This window comes from Ixodes scapularis, unplaced genomic scaffold (genome assembly GCF_016920785.2).
Source record: "Ixodes scapularis isolate PalLabHiFi unplaced genomic scaffold, ASM1692078v2 PGA_scaffold11__112_contigs__length_91849675, whole genome shotgun sequence".
NCBI classification, from domain to species: domain Eukaryota; kingdom Metazoa; phylum Arthropoda; class Arachnida; order Ixodida; family Ixodidae; genus Ixodes; species Ixodes scapularis.
In genome coordinates, this window is record NW_024609837.1 from 9,509,021 (window position 1) to 9,526,101 (window position 17,081).

The window sequence follows — 17,081 nt, forward strand, 5'->3', positions numbered from 1 at the left end:
TTATTATTGTATCCTCCATCACAAATAAATTATGAATTATTATTATTATTATAACAATCCTCTTTTCGGCTCACAACTAGTTTGTGCCAAAACAGAATAATATTGATTTCTGGTTCGCGTTATCTCGCGATTTTCATGTATCTACATAAAACTAAACACAAAACTACCATGCTCGCGCTGTTGCACCATCCGACATTGCTAACTCTCCCCAACTTCCTAAACGTCTGTGTGTGTCCTAACACTAGAAACCGGAATTTTAAAAGTTAAAAACGGCACGTTGCGAATATGGAACGCACACTTTCATGCAAAGCTGACGTCAGGTGACTCAAATAGAAGAACATGCATATTTACAGTATTGTTATCTCTTCTGGTGAAGGTGCAGCAACCGTTGCATTCGTTTTCGCGGACAAAACGGTGACTCCCAGAGAAAGTAAGAACGCAGTGATTGCCTTTATTTTAACAATGTAAACACACTTGCAGGCGTGCGCTGATGAAGCCTCAAAATCAAAACTCTCGTAGCGTGATTCGTGACTGCGCCGGCTACTACCCAACCTCGTTGTCACGCCACTTTCTGCAAACAGACACAAAAATTGCCACTAAACACCCAGAAGCGACATCGATACGATTATATTGTAGAATATTACCTTATTTAATCAAAACTGTGTCAATAGGCACTACATGTTGTATTTAAGTTAAGAAAAAAAAACATAAACCTTTTTTCGTCAGAAAAAACGAAATATCAATGTTAAGTCTGGTAGCAGTGTATTTTTGCCGAATCATTACCGAATCTTTAGAAAAGTTCGGCAAAAGTTGCGCTCTGCAAAAGTTCGGCCCATCGCTTGTAAAAGTATGCGACCGGGGGGGTGTTTGGTTCCCCCCCCCCCCCCCTCCCCCACTCAAAAACAAGTTGGTATGCCACTGTATGCCGCATACTGAAGTTACGATGCCTCACACTACAATCACCGCGGCCACACAAACCGTCTTAATCTAGGAAAATGTTAGAAATTACTTCGCTGCGATCGCAACACACCACTTTAGTATCAATTTTAGTGCTCATAAAACGCTCGGAGGCCACCGGAAAGATGCAGTACTTCATCTTCAAATAGTGAAGGGCACTCCAGCCGCGCTATGGTAAGTGAAACCCGGATTGCCTGTTGGGCAATCTGGGTTTCAACTTAAAAGTTGCCAAATATCCAAAATGACCGAAGCAAAAGATTGCAGAGTAGTTTAGTTCTGCTGTGCGTTACCGAAATTCGTATGTTCCTTTCAATTGATTTTATTTTAAATCAGATAAAAAATATGGTTTTACTACTGGCAGCTTCAACATCACGAAACAGAACGGTTGGGACAGGGTGCTTGCGTTTGCAGTCTTTTTTTTATTTTTGTTTGTGCGAGACTGCCGTAATAAAGTCCATGTTTTATGTTTTTTTTTTTTTTACGTCTGTCAATTGAACCGTGTGTTTATGCCTGGCGTCATGTTTTGACAATTTTTGAAGGTTTTCTTTATGAACTGTTAAACAGGACCCCGAACTCTAAGTGCGACGCTGACTACTTTTGCTTAGGCGTCATCGTAACGAATCGAAGGGTTCGTTAAGTAGGTTAAGGCTGAAGCACGGTGTCCATGAAAAAGGACGATATATGCCGGCGTTTGAATGCCTATTATAACGCGTGGTCGCTCCCTAAAAATATTTAATATATACCACTGTATACGAGATGCCATCTTTTTTACCTCGATATCAAATAAGTACGAGTAAATTAAAAATTAATCTCGGTGGGAATATCTATGAGAGGTGTTTTCGGCGGTACATGGTTTGATAGTACAAATGGGGAGAGTTTATTGTCCGGCCAATTTGCTTCAAATTGTTAAAATATGTAGGTTAAGATTGTATGCTTTGCAAATCGTGGCCATTTTTTTATTTTCATTTCTGTCTGAGAGTAGGCTTTATGGGAGGAAGATCACAATCAATTTCTATAACAGCTGCTCGGTTTTTACGTCTGAACGCTGTGATAGTTGTTGAAAGGTATCGTTTTAGAATATCTGCCGAATTTCATAAAGATTAGTACTCAAGGTTTGTTGTAAGGCTCCCACGAAAATAGGAGAAAATGGCAAAAACAGCCAAACACTGTTTCGTAGTACAAATGCACCGCCGTTAGCTGTCTACACAAAGTATCCGAACTTCTGACAGACAAAGTTTAATGTACGCTGATTAGGTTATCGTACACTTTTTTTTTTTTTTTTCAGATTTCCCGTTTTGATTTTTTTTTTTTGTGGAAATGTTTGAATCTGCAGCAATAGAATGCACCTTTTTCTGGCACAAAAAGGTAATTTTCATATATTTTTTAATCAGTTGATATATAATGTTAGTGTAAACAGGATTTAATATCGCATATACAAATTAGCAGCTTCTGATTTCTGTACACAATGCTCAGCTTCGTCTGAAGTCAGCAAAAAACGTAATAGCAGGTTATTTTGGGGATTTTATGACTGCTTCTGCCATCTGTTGAGTGGAGCAACCAAAGCTAAAGAACTTCTTGTCCAGGAAAATTCCTAGGGTGGCGGTGATTTTGTCCTTGACAGGTCGACGCTTTTACGGAGATGTGCATTGTCACAGCCATAACTGACCTTCCCCCTCTCTGTCTCTCAATCGGTAGGCTTCACTTCATTTCTGTGGTCGCGAGACAGCTTTTTCAGTTATATAAACAACAGCGTTATGTCTAAAACGTTGCCTAGGGGTTAATCCGTTATTATCTATTTTAGTGGCTGGGCATCTCAGTGAGGTAGCAGAAAGCCAGGTGTTGCGACTTAAACCCGACGCTCGGGAAAAGGTTGAATTGGTGCCACCAAATAAGCTACGATAGAGCCACTAAATGAGCTCCGCTTAGAGTATCGGCACTCCGTTCTCCGACATTGTTGTGGGCGCCGCCATTTTGGTCCTTGTGAATAGCAGACGCAACTGCCGATCCGATCATGAATCAAATGTGCAACTCCTGGGCATTAGATTCGGTGTTATAGAGAGCTCAAGCAATATTGCTTTGCTCCGTCGCAAACCGTTTAAACGATTGTGGAAAACGGAAAAGCGTTTACTGTAATTTCAGATAAAGCTTCATATAACTGCCAACTATGATTTTAAGTCACAATATGGGCAAGTGTCGTAACTCTGAAGCGTAGCTTATTTAGCGGCGCAAAACTAGGCTGCAGAGTAACGACACTTGCCCATATTGTGGCTGAAAAGCATGACTGCCTGTTATCTGAAGCTTTATCTGAAATCACAGGAAACGCTTTTTCGTCCTCCAGAAATGTTTAAACAGTTCGCGATAGAGCAAAGCAATATCACATGACCTTCCTAACACCGAATCAAATGCTGAGGAAGTCACATGCAGCGATTTTGGCCCTAGAGCGGCGCGATTTCTGCCGTCGCGGCGCTCGTGCCGCTCAACCGCATGGTGCTGGCCAGAGCGCCGCGACGGCAGAAATCGCGCCGCTCTAGGGCCAAAACCGCTGCATGTGAAACACGCTTTAGAGCTTCTGAGCATCCACCTGAAGGCGACGGCAGTAGCACATCGAAACAAGCAGTACGTACAACTAAGCGGCATCTGCATAGGATCCCGGGTAACTCCCTACCTCTGTGATCTGCACTGCGTCAACACTGCGTCAACCTTCGGCGAGAAGTCGAGTTCAGTCAACGCGTCGTAAGACACTCAGCGTCGGGATCGGACCCAATTAGTGAGTTGGCGCCGTTCGGGTGTGATGACGTAACTAGAGACACTAAATGAGCTGCGCTTAAAGGGTCGGCACCCCGTTCCCCGACACTGTTTGTGGGCGCCGCCATTTTGGCTCGTATGCAAAGGAGACGCAACTGCCAATCGTCATGATTCAAAAGTCAGACTTTCTCAGCTTCAGTTTCGGTGTTAGAGAGCCCATGTAGTATTGCTTTGCCCTGTCGCCAACTGTTTAAACACTTGCGGAGGGCGGAAAAGCGTTTCCTTTGATTTCAGATAAAGCTTCAGATAACTGGCAACCATGATTTAAGACACAATACGGCTAGTGCCACTGAATAAGTTACGCTTCAGAGTAACGACTCTTGGCCATATTGTGTCTTAAGATAATGGTTGCCAGTTTTCTGAATACTTTATCTGAAATCACAGGAAACGCTTTTCCGCCCTCTACAATTGTTTAAACAGTTCGCGGCAGAGCAAAGCAATACTACATGACCTTCCTAACATCGATTTAGTGCTGAGGAAGTCGCACTTTTGAATCACGGCGATCGGCAGTTGCGTCTGCTCTGCATACGAGCCAAAATGGCGGCGCCCACAACAAGCTCGAGGAACCCATACTCTAAGCGCAGCTGATTTAGTGGCTCTAAATATGGCCAAGTGTTGTTACTCGGAACGCAGCTTATGTAGTGGCACTAGATGTACCGTTGAAGAAGACGAGGCTGTTCACATGCTTGTCTGAGCACGGCCGGGCTGGATACGCACGAATCCCCTACGGCCATGGTCTGAGTCGATGAGACGATGCATGTATGACGTAGTGAAGCTGTGACAACGCGCCATGCCTCAACGCCACGTGCCTCCCTTTTACTTTCAAAACCGTCGCAGCGAGCAACGGCAGCGACCTACCCGAGCAGTGACACCCAGAGCTCCAACCCAGCTTGCTTTCTATGCCGCTTCAGAAAAGTGAGTAGTGCACGTGTGCAGATTTGAGCCGGACGCCAAAAGCTTTGGCCGTGGCCTTTAATTGGCTCCGCGCCTTGCTTTCTCTTTCAGGAGCATATGGCCGCGGCCGATGCCACGAACTATTCCAGAGTAACTATATCCCAGCCAATCAAGCACTACGTGACCCAGTGCTCCGAGAATCGCAAGGCCAACCCAGATGGTCACATTCCCTCAGTGCTGGGTTGACCCTGATCGCCAGGGGGGGCGCCTATGACAAAATGGTGTATGAGGGGGAGGGGGAGAGGAGGTCCCAGCAAAATGGAAAATTTCGGGGGGAGGGGGGGGAAGCCTGGCCCCCATGCCCCCCCTGGCTACGTGCCTGCATCAGGCCTCACTAGTAAGCAAACTGAAGTGTGTGAATCGGCCTTTTTACCCTTATATACTAGCGTTCTTGTGCGCCAGTGAGCCAGATGCAGTTTGTAAAACTAAACCGCAATGTCCTTTCTTTGATGTTTGAGAAATCACCTGGTTAACGTACCGTCTAGTTCAAAAGTGGAGGACCTGGATCACTAGAAAAAATGGGAACTTTGAAGTTACCCATTGTAAAAGCTGACTGGATAAAACACTTTTTGTTCCACAATTCTGATTTGAAGTGCGCCGAAGATGTGTCTAGTATGAACACATTAAGCAATTCTATTGACTAGGGTAGCGTTTCTTGTAATGTAAACGTTTTCCTTGCCTTAAAAAAAATATAGTTAAATTATACACTTAGCGCTTCAGCGGTATAAAAGTTCCAAACTTTGTCGCTCTTTAAATAAAAAGAGAAACATTGAACCTCCTTCAAGGACAAATTTCACCAATAATCTGTATTTAAAAACGCACATAAAACGCAGAATCCGTGATGCGTCTAGGAATCTGCATTTTATTTTAAGCGAAACATTCATTTCACTCCTGAGACAAGTTAATCTCGCTTATAGAACAATTATCCTCTCATAAACTAGAATATGTTCCCTTATATGGAATCTTCACCGAAGCTACTTATCGTTTAAACTAGAAACGTTTCAAAACGAATTTGCACGTTTTATATTTTGCGAGTGCTCTTCACAAACATTTGATTCACAAATGCGAAGAAAAAAATTGGGCGTAATTTCTTTATAAAACCGACCGAAAAACTGCTCGCTTATGCTTTTTTAAAATTTATTCAATCAAAATATTTATAGAAACAAACTCCTCGCTTGCTTGGGTCACGTTCACCGACGTTCATCCTTCTTTACAAAGTCGAACCCATTAGACCTCAAATTAACTTGTTCCCGTCTTACCCACTGGCCCTATTCATGAATCACCGAACTTGTCTTCCTGGTCATGCTGTTAGTTAGGAGCCATATTTAGCGATTGAACACGCATTGGCAGCATTCGAATCTGATGCACGCTTGCTGTACATGACTAAAATACGGCGGCTTCCGCCAGTGGTTGCTGTGTAAAGTATTGTAAAGGGACCACGTTGTTTTTATCGGAGAGTACGGCACACGGCGTGTTGACACTCATTTATTTTATCTATTGTACTTTCATGTTACTGTAATGCACCAAACGATTAATTAGAATAAAATAACATGTTCTTCACGTAAAACTGTAGACACCGTATAGACAACCAACATGCGAATAACTCTTAAGAAAATCCTAACATCGAAATCAGTTGTTGTCCAAGATGCGATAAACTTCACAGTTTCCTGTCGTGTGCTGTATAGTCACTGACAAGGTGAAAACGGCAGTGAGAAGCTTCAGTTGTACCGCTTCCAGCGCGAGCTTCCTACTTTCGATTATGCTTCGGTGTATCCTGAGCCTCGAGTGTGCACACGCAGCCAAAGCGTGTAGGAAGGCAACGAAGGCGTGCTGAAGGCCGAGCGTTGCAAGGAGGCGCCCTGCCGTTGTTATCCTCTCAGTGACTATACTTCTTTGTTCACGCGACGGTGTGGACTGCCACTTATACGGTGTCAACCCTCTACTTCAACGGTCACTCGCAATGCGTCATCCACGACGAAGCCGTCCGACTGCAGTTTACTGGTCTTAAACCACTTGTCGAGAGGTCTCTGTATCTTCTTCTTATTTGTGTTGTCTCGGATCCTGGTGAAATAGACGTCGACGTGCTCCACCTCTGACGGCATGATGGCGTGCTTGATGTTCTTGCCGGAGTCTTCTGGGTGTACCAGGATCAAAAAGAAGGTCTTCCGGATCGGCCATTGCGAAGAGTTTTCCGTGGTCCTCCTCACCGAGGTGAGCAGCGATAAATAGACGTACAACTGATCCGCAAAACCTCCGACGAACGTCTGGCCCACCTGGATCGGGTATCCCGCCACGTTAAAGGAGTCGCTCGTGTAGGACGCGGCGCTTCGCAACTTGGCACTGAAGTTCCGCAAGAGACAAGAACTTCTCCGCTGGCCTTCCAAACTGGGTTCAAAGACCGCGACGCTGCCGATTCTTTGCAAGATTTGCTTCTCCGCTTGGTGAAGCCGAGGTAAGCAGTCTTCGAGGAGCGTTTGCAAGTCGTTGGTTACTTTGGCGTAAGCTTGGGTACAGGCGAGTACCGAGTTGATGTTGTCCTCTGCGGCGCACTTTGCCGCGCTGAGTTTATCGATCACCCTCCCGACTTCATATTTCGTCTTCTTAAGTTCGCTTAACGTTCGCCCGCTCCTGCAATCATCTGAAAGATGCTCAATGAGTCTCTTCCGCGGCACGTGTTGAGCGCACCTCCCGCAGGTCACCACGTGGAACTGACAGCTTACCTGGAAGTGTTCCTTCAAGGTATTAAGGCTGCCGACGAACGGGCATCCCTCGTTGGCGTTGATGCACCGCACTTTCTTATTTTCTAGGGCAGGTTTTAACACGAAGATCCTGGAGACGCAGCCGCATTGGCAGCCGTAGTGACGGTCGCTGTCGCAGCCGACGCAGTTGCAGCCGTAGCCTACCTGGTCAAGCGGGCAGCGAGCAGGCCTCTGGGTTGCGATCTGGTCGTAGCACGCCCCGCAGTATTTGTGTCCACACGGAAGTCCCAGCAAAAGCCCGGGAATCACGTCGCATACGCTACAGCATATGTGGTCGGGAAGTGTCTCTTGAAAGTGTATGGGCCTCAAGTCTAGGATGTCGCAGTACCCGCGCAAACGCTTGATCACTGGCATCGTGAAGAGTGGCACGATTGGTGCTGGTTTCGTGTGAGGCAGTTGAGGCTGTCTTCTGCCGTGGGGCGAAGGAGCGAAGAGCGCTATCGTGTGCGTTCGTCGCTGCTTCGAGTCTGTTACCATGGCGTCATGGAGATAAGACAGACGGTTTGTTTGCTCCTGATATGGGTTCACTGGAAACAGAAGATAACAGACATGTTTTAGTTGAAGAAAGCAAAGAAAGTACGAACCGGGGTGCGACAGCCCGCTTTGGGGCTAGCGCAAAACCCTTTTAGAAACTAAAGTCTGCGGCTTGGGGGGGGGGGGGGGGGGGGGGCGTTTTGTTTTTTTACGTCAGTACGTCACTACTCGTAGGCCATAAGAGGAGAGTCAGCAGAGGGTTTTCACCGCCCGAGCTTTTGCGACGATGATGATGAGGCACTTGGAATTGCCCGGGGAAACACTTTTTTTTTTATTTTCTAGTGCCCTGTTATCTCCGTTGCGTTCGGTCTAATCGTCAAAAATGGAATTGTGTTATGTACTTATATCTACTGAATCGAATAACAAATAAAAAATAACGCGTCGTGACGACGCAATTTTAAAGACGGCAGGCGGCTTGCAAGCGAAGAAAAACCAGACGTTACGTGCATCGAGCGACGTAGAAAGCAGTTGAAAATGAACCTAGCGAAAATCACTTACTGCGTCCGTTGGCGACCAGAATCGTTTAGTGTTTTTGCGTGTGCGAATGTGAGGATCACTGCTTTATGTGTGTTGTGTGTGGTTGTACCGGAAAAATTATACCGAAGAATGGAAGGTTCCCATATTTTCCTTCCTAACCGACGAACAACGGCCTATTCACTGCATTAAGGGAATTCCGGAGAAAGTATAGTTTAAGTTGCTGCCTCTTCGAAGGTATGTTGATTTGGCAGATTTTGAATTTATATCGTTGCACTCTTGAACTTACGAATTGTCACTGTGGCCAGAAGGACGACAGTATAGTAAACAACTCCGCTATTTTATTTTATTCTCAAGGAGACATTGTAGCTATTTTTAGAATGAGTTACCACTTTCAAAGTGTTTGAAAACATTTTGTTGTTTTTATCATATTTATCATTTATCATACCTGCGGAGAGTATCTTGCGTTGTGTTCTAACTTTTGCATTTGACATCACCGACCAGGATTTAGCACCGCTGTCGTCCAAGACTCCTATTAGGACGTACGTATCTGGATACTTTGCCTCTGTATCTGAAAACATTGAAGTGCGAATACCGTAGACAGCATTTGGGTTTGGGGAAGACTCTTCCTCACGATGTATGCAGTGGGTCATCATCTGACTGATGTTTCATATTGAGGGGGACTGCACTTTTTAGCCCCACTTGTCGTCAGTGTGGTAATGCATGCCGAAGTTGTGAACACGCTAATGTCGTCCCAGCACATCGCTCAGTTCTTGCGGTTACATGATCCACGAACTGTTGTCAGGCACCTGACACTATAGCTACGCTGCCAGCGTTTGTAGAGTTGGAGACTTGTGCAAGGGACTCGACAGACATTCTTTTCAACAATGTCTGCAAACAGAAAAAATGATACCTTAGGCAGGATGCAAGGTTTGCTTCAGCCAAAAAGCAACCCTCTGTTTTCCCCGAACTGTAGCGTTGATTTAAAAATAAAATGTGAAGGAGCCACAAGACCGACATTCTAAAACACGAAACGGTGGCAAAAAGGAAGTTGTCTCATTAGACGAACTGTACATTTTGCCTCGTTGATTTATTACATGATTGCCTTCTAGCCTGTAGTCAATCAGTCACATTTTGTGTCGCATTTGCTCGTTTCACTCTATTAAAGCTACCTTTTTAAAATAAAACAATAGACTCAATCATTAGCGAGCCGTCACTTATTTTCGTACATTTGAAATACGAAAGTGACCGTCCAACCTGTGGTGGGAGTTCGTGAGTGTGCTGTTACTTTTATTCTACCTCTCAGGAAACTACCTGGAAGGCGCTAGGCCTAAGATACTATTTCACATATTTTCTAGTTGTGTGATGAGCATGGACGTCAAAAATAAAACACGAAGTCTTCTATGTTTTTCCTAAGACGACTTGAGGCCGAAGGCCCAAGCGCCCATGCATGAAAGACAGACACATGATTTACTTGCTGAGTCATCCCTCTTAATATTGTGGTTCTCCTTGGGGCCACTGCCTTTGGGAGTACCACGTTCGCGGCGAGACGCTCTACCGCGAAGCGGGTTCGTACTCGCGTGGCATGCTGCTCGTTGAGCGCAAACAGACACCAGTCACGTTGGTAACGGTGATAAACTGTTTATTTACAATGAAACAAAATAACAACAACACAGCGGCTATAAGCTGGTGAACGCCGTCGGTGTGGAGATCGCCCACGGCCGAACGGTCGTTCACAAATGTACAAAGGACGGGGTAAACGCTCACCGGTGCGCCGGAAGGTTCCCCGTTGTCGCCGCCGCCGAATCCCAGGAAGAAGAGAAGCGAGACTGCTGTCCGCTGGTTTTAAGATAACGGCGGGGGCGAAGTGGCCAATCAAGGAGCGACACGTCGATCTCCTTTGTGCGGGGGTTCGTTACGGAAATCGCCCCAAGGGGGGAGAGGAGGAAGCCACTCACAGTGGTAAGCAGCGCCGCCTCTCGCTACTCCAGCGCGGCCGCCACGGTATGGTGTAGTACACCATAGCCACGGCGCGCCAAAACGCTGACGCGACAGAATGTTGAGGGATCACAATCCCCACACTCCCCCCTCCTTAGCCAATAGTCACCCGGAAACGGGTGGACCAACACAAACACATAACTAGACTAAAATAATAAAAAAAGAAAAAGGCCGCCAGCGGCTGCAAGACACGGGACACAACAGCCCGGCTCATACGTCCAAAAGTTCGTCCAGCGGGCCCTCACCAGGCGGTACAGCTCCCAGCTGCAGTCGATCCGCTGCGTCATCCTGTGACGGCCTCGCACGTAGCGGGTCACCTCCTGAGCGCCCAGGCCGGGGTAGGGCGTCGAGCCCAAAGTGACGATGTCCCACAGCAGTAGTCCGCCGAACGCCCAGACGTCGGACTTGAAGGGGAAACCAGGAGTTGCACGCACTCCGGAGCCATCCACCGCACCGGTAGGGCGCACTTGGACACTGGTGGTAGACGTCCGACTCGGAGTCCGTAATGCTCCTGGAGAGGCCGAAGTCGGCGACCTTGTAGCAACCGTGTCCGTCGACGAGCACGTTCCGGGCGACCAGGTCCCGGTGGATCATCCCTCGGCGGCGGATGTAGTGCGTGCCCCACGAGCCCTGCCGGGCGAACTGCTCCAGGTCCCTGGGGCCCTTGGGACTTGTCACGGGACGAACGGGAACAGCTGGTCCTTGGTCGGCGAGCTTTCCGACCGCGGCGCGGGTCCCGAAGATGATGAGCCGGCAGTCCCTGACCGGATGACGATCCCGACGGCCCACGGAAACGACGGGTTACTGGTTTGGCCCGCGGCCGGCTGGGGTAGAGGGGCTGCCTGACGAGTCACGCCCAGCCGTGGTCCCCGGACGCCGCTGAACTGCCGTAGCCAGGAGACAGCAGCTCCCGAACGACGCGAAGCAAAGGCTGGAAGTCCTCTTCGTAGGTGCGGAACGTACTGCGGTAGAATGACCACTTGGTCTCCGACCGCTTGTGACGACGTTCGCACCGGGCTCTTGCGTTGACAAGTGGCACACGTGAGCGTAGGTGGCAATAACTGACCAATGGCAGTTACGCGTACCCTTTCCCTCGGATGCCGTGTTTGGGGGATTCCCCTACGGGTTCATCCGGGAGCGAACGCTGAGGTGACGTATCTAGGTCAGTGCAATAGGTGACCGGCGTTTGAGCCGGAAGTTTCGTCATCCGAAGCGAGGCACCACGTGACTTCACGCTTCCGGTTCGTCCGGAGCCGGTCGTGATTCGTCCAGCTGCATCGAGAGCCCTTCTAGGCGTGGTAGCCGTGCTGTATAGGTTGTTTGCACATGACGTCAATCCGCCATTTTGTTGTTAGTTTGTTTTTTCAAACAAATTTACTACATTGAAAGATTACATCGTAACCGGTTGAAATGATGTCAGCGGTGCTCTACGCATTTGAGAAGGCATGCAAATCCTTGAAATGCTCGAGTTTGGCACACGCCACACAGATCGCAACAACAAAATGGTGGACGAAATTACGTCAGTGAAAACACCCTATTCGCGCTGAAAATGGTTCACAGCTCCGCGGTACGTTGTTCTAACGCAAGCCATAGAGGGCATAAGATGTTCCAGTTCCCGTGGAACAAAGCATGGAAGCAACGATGGGCCGTCGCTGTTAAGCGAGTGATATGGAGCGAAGTGACCTGTGACAGACAAACGTCGGTGACCGTTTATGCGCGGCCAATATTGTTACAGGCCAGTAGAACCTGTTCTCTCTTCAGGTAGGGGCCGCGGGAAATAACGATCTCTTACAGACTTCTGGCACCCACCAAAAGGTCTTGATTAATCCACGAAGCGGTGAGCACTGCTTGTCGTACAAGGCATCTGCGAGAACGCGAGATGCGATCTCGCAGGCAATCAGTTCATGGCATGACGTTTCGTCGACATACAGTGCTATCGCCACGCCGTTTAATTCTTATATCGACAGCTCGGATTAACTTTTTCTGTAATGAGCCGCCGCAGACTGTTCCCGCAAAGCGGCGGTGAATGGGTGGCTTACTATAATATAAATAAAAAAAATAACAGGTCAGCTTGCTGCAATATAAAGAAGTAAGAGCAAATGGGCAGCACCTTCATATTGACTGATAATAAACCGGTAGTACGACCCTGCGTAGCTCATATCAAAATCGGTGCTTGTTCATGCATGCTTTCTTACTCGACATCATTAAAAAAACGTGAAGTGGGGGGGGGGGGGGGAGGGAGGGTTATGACAGTTCACGGGGGACAACTTAGTTGAAGTACCAAAAACGCGTGAGTGTTAAAAAGCAGGGGAGGAAGTGGCCGAGTGGACTAACGCGTCTCAGCTCGGAGCGTGGAGCGAAAGCTTGCGCTGGGAACCTCCTGGGTTCGGTCCCCCACCGCCCCCGCCCGTTTCGATCTGGATGAGTTTCGTACCGGCCCACGTTCGTGTGATCACTACTGCGTGATGCACGTTAAAACGTTAGCGGTTGTACTGTACCGGCTAAATTTCTCATCTACAGCTAAGAGACCGATTACCCGTTGAGACGCATCTCCATCAAGGCTGTATAAACATACAGAGCAAACCAATTTTTAGTGTTAAAAAGCAAGGATTGTCACGTAATCTGATGTCATCGAAACTAATTTGTGTACGGAAGTGGCATTTCAATCGCGCGAGAAAACATATTAGCTCAGTTTGAAACGCCATCTGACCGACTTCTTTCCCTTTCTTCAACTTTTGATTGCTTCAAGATTTTCTTACCCAGTTTCAGGTGTTCTAACAAAATGAGAAAAATACGCCAGACCTCCGATCGGGCATTTCAGCTGGCCGCGTCCTACGGCTTACATTCGCACCTATTTCAGTCGTGATGTGATCTAACGTAACCATCAAAAATAAACAGAACCCAAATGAAAAACGCTGGCTCAAAAGGAAAACGAAACATCTAGCCTGAGTTTTCATGCGAAGACCCGGAAACCGCGGTGCGAGTGCAGCTTGCCGCCGGCCGCACTCGCTCTGCGCTTTCGTGCCCGTTCTCGATGCTTCTGCGTACCGACTACTACTTAACATACCCATAGAAGTAACTTGAAACGTTTAAAAGTGCGTAAGTCACCCAGCAGCAGAGGAAGGTGGCCCGGATTGATCGGGTTTCGACACCCGCACACGCTTCCATAGCCGTCATGGGGCTGCGTCGGCTGCTAGCTACGAACCGGAAGTGAAGATTACCCAGAGTGCTTTGCGGCTGCTGCCAAACGCCGGTCACCTATTGCCAGTAAACAATGGTGTCTGGCGCGTTCGCGAAGGCAGCAGGTGTATTGTGCTTTGCACTTCCCTTAATGTGACATTTCGCCACTTAATAAGGCTGCCTCTACGAAAACTTCGGATAATAGCTCCTCCGTCTACGCAGATTGTAGCGAGACGCCTGTTGTTCATCGTCGGCGTTATCTCGCGCTGCGGGTGCATGTTTCTGCGGGGGCTGAGTTTGCTCGTTGGCCCCGTTTTCCCTCTCATGGTAGGGTTTCAGATCGCACAGATGTACCGGCCCACCGACTTTTCTTGATTGCGAGTTTGTCAGCTTGTACACGAGTGGGGAGAGAAGTTCCTGCACTCGGTACGGGCCACACCACTTCGGAGCCAAAGCGGCCGAGAAGCCTTTGCTGGCATCACTCAGAACATGGTTGCGTCTGAGGACGAGATCGCCCACTTTGTAGCGGAGGTCTCGATGCGAGCGGTCGTACTGAGCTTTTTGTTTCGCTCGCGCTACCCCGAGATTGCGACGCGCCTCCGAGAAGGCTTCCGTCATCCGAGTTTGTAGCTGCCGCGCGTGGTACGTTTGCGTCGGCTGCGCGTTGTCCACCCCGGCGCTCCCCCCTAGGACACGGTCCATGGGGTTCGGAAGCTCTCTCCCGAATGTGAGGAAAGCGGGGGTGAAACCCGTCGAACGGTTGAGTGTGGTCCGAAGTGCGAACCCGATCTCGGGGATATATGCGTCCCAGTCACGGTGCCTTTCCGCGAAGGCGGCCAGCATTGGTTTGATGTTTCTGTTACATCGCTCCGTGATGTTCGACTGCGGGTGGTACGGCGTGGTTGTTCTGTGCTTTATGCCAAGGGCCTTGCACGCGTCCACGAATACCTTCCCGACGAAGTAGCTCGCTCGATCAGTCAAAAGAGCTTCGGGGAACCCAAAACGGGTGAAAACCTCCATGAGCTTCTCCGTGATCGCTCGGGCTGTCAGCTTACGGAGTGGAAAAAGTTCCGTCCATTTGCTGAAGTGGTCAGTTACAACCAGCAAATACTGGTGTCCTTTAGAGCTCCTCGGTAGGGGGCCGACCACGTCGCAGGCTGCCAGAGACCATGATTGCTGGCTCGGAATCGGTTGCATTAGGCCCGGCGGTTTGCCGCCTCTCGGTTTGAAGCTTTGGCAAGAGTGGCAGGTGCGGGCATAACGGAAAACGTCCCGTTTCATGCCCGGCCAGGTGGCGATGCGACATAACTTTGAGTAAGTCTTAGAGCCGCTCGCGTGTCCGGCCAAGTGCGAGTCGTGATAGTAGCGCAAAACTGCGTTTCTCAGACTGCGGGGTACCACTACCTTGAACGCCTCGTCGGAGTCGTTCTCGGAGGGTATGTACCTCAGCAAGAGCCCGTCATTGCTCAGCAGATATGAATCCTCCGTGCCCGCACCAATACCAGATACGTCCCGGCACTCGGCGCCTACTACAATACCAGTAGTGTTGCGCCCGGCGGTCGCACCGCCCGCCTCCACGGCGTCCGACTCTTCCACGAGTCCGTCGATCACCTTTCGACAAAACGGATCATTCTGCTGGGCTTTCAGAAGCTCTTCTTTGCTGAACACGATTCCCACGGCGCTCACTGCGTCTAGGTGGTTGATCGTCTCGTCCGGGGTGGTCAGATCTGTTGCCTCCCTTTGGGACTGAGTCACGGCTTCGCCTGACAATGTGGATGTCGTTGGCTCGGCCTGGGTCTTTGCGGAAATTTGTGTGCAGTCTACGGGGGCTCGTGACAATGCGTCCGCCACCACGTTTGTGCTGCCTTTCCGGTACCGCACGACGTAGTCGTATTTTTGCAGCATCAAAGCCCATCTTGCCAAGCGACCAGCGGGTTCGCGAAGTCGGGAGAGCCATATTAGGCTTTGGTGATCTGTTTCGATCACGAAAGTGGTCCCGTCGACATAAATGTCGAAACGCCGGAGTGCAAAGACGATGGCCAAGCACTCTTGTTCGCATGTGCTGTAGTTCCTTTCAGCTGGCGTCAACGAGCGGCTGGCGAAGGCCACCGGTCGGAGTACACCTTCGTGCTGTTGGAGCAGGACCGCGCCCAAGCCAAGATTGCTGGCATCTGTTTGGATCAGAAAGGGCTTGTTCAAGTCGGGTAGCTTGAGTTCAGCTGTGTCCGCGAGTGCTCGGGAGGTGCGGCGAAAGGCCGCTTCCTGCTCGGGACCCCAGCTCCAACTCACGGACTTTCGCAAAAGGCGTGTCAGTGGTGCTTGAAGCGTCGCGCAGTTTGGGATGAATTGGCGATAGAAGTTCACCATTCCCAGGTAGCGACGGAGGGAGCTCACGTCGGTTGGCGCAGGAAACTCCAGGATGGCCTGTAGTTTGTCGGGATGTGGCGCAAGGCGCCCGCGATCCAGTTCGAACCCGAGCAAGGCGATGCGGGTTTCGGCTATTTGAGCCTTTTCGGGATTCAGGGTCATTCCCGCGGCTTTTAGCCGGTCGAGTACGTCCTCGAGATGACGCAGGTGATCTTCGAAGGTGTTGGAGTAGACGACAATGTCGTCGAGATAGGCCATTGCGTGTTTCCATTTGGCTTCTCCCAGTACTCGGTCGATCAATCGCTGGAACGTCATTGGCGCTCCGCACAGACCGAAGGGCATTCGTGTAAATTCGAAAAGCCCGCGGTGACAACAGAAGGCTGTTTTTGCCTCGTCACCTGGCTCCATCCGAACCTGGAGGTAGCCTCGGCTAGCGTCCAGGGTGGTGAAGTACCGCGCACTGCCCAAGTTGGACAGAATCGAGTCGATGCTCGGTAGCGGGTAGGCGTCTTTTCGTGTGACGTCGTTCAGACGGCGGTAGTCCACGCAGAGACGTGAGCTGCCGTCTTTCTTCGGGACCAGCACCACGGGGAATGCCCAGGGGCTGTTAGATCGCCGGACAACTCCGGTGTCGATCATTTCGTCCAGGGCACGGTCGATGGCTTTTCGCTTAGCCAAGCTTACGGGTCGCGCGTTCTGCCTTCTTGGCAGTTCGTCGCCCGTGTCAATGCGATGTCGCACTTCGTTTGTGCAGCCCGGTCGGTCCGTGAACATTGCGTCATAGCGGCGCAACAACGACGACAGTAGTGCTTTTTCTCGCCCTGACACGCTGCATGATTGCGTGAGCAGTGGGTGCGTCATTTCCCCGATGGGGGCGGCGCTCGCTGCCATCGGCGCTGGACTCGGTGTCTTGGGGTCAATGACCCGGTTTAGGGAGTCCCTCGCTTCCTCTCGACGGCTCGTCGCGTGCGCCAATGGTGGCGTTGGCGGTACGGCCGGGGGTTCGCAGAAGGGTTTCAGGGGTGCAAACGTGCCCTCCCGATAGCCTGCGCT

At 49.6% G+C, this 17,081-nt stretch overlaps 1 protein-coding gene across 1 annotated transcript; it reads right to left on the reverse strand.

Annotated features, from left to right (window-relative positions):
- Window positions 1-6,160: 6,160 nt before the first annotated feature.
- On the reverse strand, window positions 6,161-7,918 carry LOC115310715. Its single transcript, XM_029969183.2, has one exon. It carries the CDS (start codon window positions 7,827-7,829, stop codon window positions 6,648-6,650), a length of 1,182 nt encoding a protein of 393 aa, XP_029825043.2. The 5' UTR covers window positions 7,830-7,918; the 3' UTR covers window positions 6,161-6,647.
- Window positions 7,919-17,081: the final 9,163 nt, after the last annotated feature.